Below are 3,838 nucleotides of genomic sequence, written 5' to 3'. Positions count from 1 at the left end.
GGCCAGCGTCAACCCTATATCTAAGTGAGTACACAGTCTTAGCTGTGGTAGAGGCCAGCGTCAACCCTATATATAAGTGAGTACACAGTCTTAGCTGTGGTAGAGGCCAGCGTCAACCCTATATCTAAGTGAGTACACAGTCTTAGCTGTGGTAGAGGCCAGCGTCAACCCTATATCTAAGTGAGTACACAGTCTTAGCTGTGGTAGAGGCCAGCGTCAACCCTATATCTAAGTGAGTACACAGTCTTAGCTGTGGTAGAGGCCAGCGTCAACCCTATATCTAAGTGAGTACACAGTCTTAGCTGTGGTAGAGGCCAGCGTCAACCCTATATATAAGTGAGTACACAGTCTTAGCTGTGGTAGAGGCTAGCGTCAACCCTATATCTAAGTGAGTACACAGTCTTAGCTGTGGTAGAGGCCAGCGTCAACCCTATATCTAAGTGAGTACACAGTCTTAGCTGTGGTAGAGGCCAGCGTCAACCCTATATCTAAGTGAGTACACAGTCTTAGCTGTGGTAGAGGCCAGCGTCAACCCTATATCTAAGTGATTACACAGTCTTAGCTGTGGTAGAGGCCAGCGTCAACCCTATATCTAAGTGAGTACACAGTCTTAGCTGTGGTAGAGGCCAGCGTCAACCCTATATCTAAGTGAGTACACAGTCTTAGCTGTGGTAGAGGCCAGCGTCAAACCTATATCTAAGTGAGTACACAGTCTTAGCTGTGGTAGAGGCCAGCGTCAACCCTATATCTAAGTGAGTACACAGTCTTAGCTGTGGTAGAGGCCAGCGTCAACCCTATATCCAAGTGAGTACACAGTCTTAGCTGTGGTAGAGGCCAGCGTCAACCCTATATCTAAGTGAGTACACAGTCTTAGCTGTGGTAGAGGCCAGCGTCAACCCTATATCTAAGTGAGTACACAGTCTTAGCTGTGGTAGAGGCCAGCGTCAACCCTATATCTAAGTGAGTACACAGTCTTAGCTGTGGTAGAGGCCAGCGTCAACCCTATATCCAAGTCTTAGCTGTGCTAGAGGCCAGTGTCAACCCTATATCCAAGTCTTAGCTGTGGTAGAGGCCAGCGTCAACCCTATATCCAAGTCTTAGCTGTGCTAGAGGCCAGCGTCAACCCTATATCCAAGTCTTAGCTGTGGTAGAGGCCAGCGTTTGTAGGGCTTTAAGCAACTAGTCGACTATTCAACTAGTTGACCTCGTTGGTACTAGTTGACTAGTTGATAAGAAGAAGACAAAAATGCAACTTATGGTATCTGTTTGATTGCGATGCGACATGACTTGTAGCATAAACTCCCCCGTGTGTGTGTGTGTGTGTGTGTGTGTGACTGTGTGTGTGTGTGACTGTGTGTGTGTGACTGTGTGTGTGTGTGTGTGTGTGCGTCATCAGGCTACCAGAGGGCTTCACTCAGCTCCTCAGTCTGACTCAGCTGTACCTGAACGATGCCTTCCTGGAGTTCCTGCCAGCCAGCTTTGGAAGGTAAACCTCCAACAGACATATAACTACATTACCCAGAACACACTGTACCACAGACATATAACTACATTACCCAGAACACACTGTACCAGAGACATATAACTACATTACCCAGAACACACTGCATGTAGGAACCATAGACATATAACTACATTACCCAGAACACACTGCATGTAGGAACCATAGACATACAACTACATTACCCAGAACACACTGCATGTAGGAACCATAGACTTATAAAGGAGCTTTGGAAGGTAAAGCCGTGGAGCAGAGCCTTCGTTGGTATCATCGGTAACACCAATTTCTTTCCAAGACTCCTGCCGTGCATAGAGCACCGGGTACCGTTATGAACTTTAGACATGATGGGAAGATGTGTTTTATCTGCACTGTTAAGAGTACCGTGTGAGGGTCGTACAAGGAGGAGAGGCTGTGTGAAAACGCTCCGACATTCATGATTAGATTACAGAACAGACGGGACTGACTCCCACTCTGACTCCCACTCTGTCTCCCACTCTGACTCCCACTCTGTCTGCCTCCAAACACAACTATGTGTGATGATATCAATCATAGCGTTGCTGTGACGGCACTGAAATGAAATGTCCAGATTTCAACATTTCCTTAAATTATTGCTCTACTTCGCCAGTACATGCGAATGTAGCTGAATCATGGAGTGTTTTGAAGATCCTAGATCGTCACAGGGAGGCTGCCAGAACCTTCTCTAAAACACCCTGGACAGCGCTCCACACGTCCCAGGATCTTCTCCCTTCTCTAAAACACCCTGGACAACGCTCCACACGTCCCAGACTCTTCTCCCTTCTCTAAAACACCCTGGACAACGCTCCACACGCCCCAGACTCTTCTCCCTTCTCTAAAACACCCTGGACAACGCTCCACACGTCCCAGACTCTTCTCCCTTCCCTAAAACACCCTGGACAACGCTCCACGCGTCCCAGACTCTTCTCCCTTCTCTAAAACACCCCGGACAACGCTCCACGCGTCCCAGACTCTTCTCCCTTCACTAAAACACCCTGGACAACGCTCCACGAGTCCCAGACTCTTCTCCCTTCTCTAAAACACCCTAGACAACTCTCCACACGTCCCAGACTCTTCTCCCTTCTCTAAAACACCCTAGACAACGCTCCACACGTCCCAGACTCTTCTCCCTTCTCTAAAACACCCTGGACAACGCTCCACGCGTCCCAGACTCTTCTCCCTTCTCGAAAACACCCTAGACAACTCTCCACACGTCCCAGACTCTTCTCCCTTCCCTAAAACACTCTAGACAACGCTCCACACATCCCAGACTCTTCTCCATTCACTAAAACAGCCAGGACAACGCTCCATGCACACGTCCCAGACTCTTCTCCATTCTGGCTCCAAAACTATGGAATGAAACTCCACATTGCAATCACAACTGCAGACTCACTCACAATCTTCCACCGTAGTCTGAAAACCCACCTCTTCAGACTCCATCTTAGCCTGTAGCACTTCCAGCCTTGACCTTACAGGTGTATGCAAAGGCTCAACTTATGCAACTTAGAGAGCATTTTATGTAGACACAGCACTCTATAGTGTATATTCATAGTTCCACTGTACAGATATGCTACTGTTAGACAGATGTTAGGTTCTTAACTTGCTCATGATCCTTCTATGTACAGTATGTACACCATGTGTTGTTCTTGCTCACTGGAAATCGCTTAAGAGCGTCTGCTAAATGCCCTGTGAAGTCAGTCAGTATGACTAAATGCCGACTACAACCCTGTGGCTATCACGACTATCATTATAGTCCACTTGGTTAATGTAGTCCCACTGTGTGTCCTCTCTCCCTGTGCAGGCTGACTAAACTACAGATCCTGGAGCTGAGAGAGAACCAGTTAAAGATGTTACCAAAGTAAGTCTTTGTGTCTCGTATATAAATATACAAGTGCGTCATGCTCTTAATGTGAACCTCGATTTTCCTTCACAAGAATTGAGATCACGATTCTCATTTCTTTCCCTGAAAATATACATGTATTGTCTTTAGTCTGTAGTTGCTGAACATTAACTACGTACTACATTCACAATGTGTCGCCTGGAGCCATAACTACTGTGGCTTTAAACAGACAACATCAAAGTGCTTAAAGACTTAAACCTCTCTTTATCTATTGAAAAATAGCAGATCTACAAGCTCATAGCGCGGCACCGAGTGCCGCACTATGAGCTTGTAGGTCTGCTATTTTTGAAAAATCGTGAAAATGCGGCACAAATCTTTGAATATATATTCTTACAGAGCGAACGTTTTTAACTCAAATCTTTGCTCCTGGGGGGGGGGGGGGGGGGGTCCCTGGGGGGGGGGGGGGGGGTCCCTGGGGGGGT

At 47.2% G+C, this 3,838-nt stretch overlaps 1 protein-coding gene across 1 annotated transcript in view; it reads left to right on the top strand.

Annotated features, from left to right (window-relative positions):
• LOC306917732 (leucine-rich repeat-containing protein 7-like) overlaps window positions 1–3,401 on the top strand; it is a gene marked incomplete at its 5' end in the record, with an annotated part of 17,295 nt that extends 13,894 nt beyond the window's left edge. Inside the window, 2 exons of the mRNA XM_079530634.1 lie at window positions 1,397–1,486; window positions 3,318–3,401. Of these exons, the coding sequence (XP_079386760.1) occupies window positions 1,397–1,486; window positions 3,318–3,378 (151 nt within the window). The 3' untranslated portion in view covers window positions 3,379–3,401. The remainder of the gene's footprint in view (window positions 1–1,396; window positions 1,487–3,317) is intronic.
• Between the last annotated feature and the right edge of the window lie 437 nt (window positions 3,402–3,838).

Source organism: Electrona antarctica (assembly GCF_951216825.1).
Source record: "Electrona antarctica genome assembly, contig: scaffold_1042, whole genome shotgun sequence".
Taxonomy (NCBI): Eukaryota; Metazoa; Chordata; class Actinopteri; order Myctophiformes; family Myctophidae; genus Electrona; species Electrona antarctica.
This window is presented reverse-complemented; position numbering and strand designations above follow the sequence as displayed.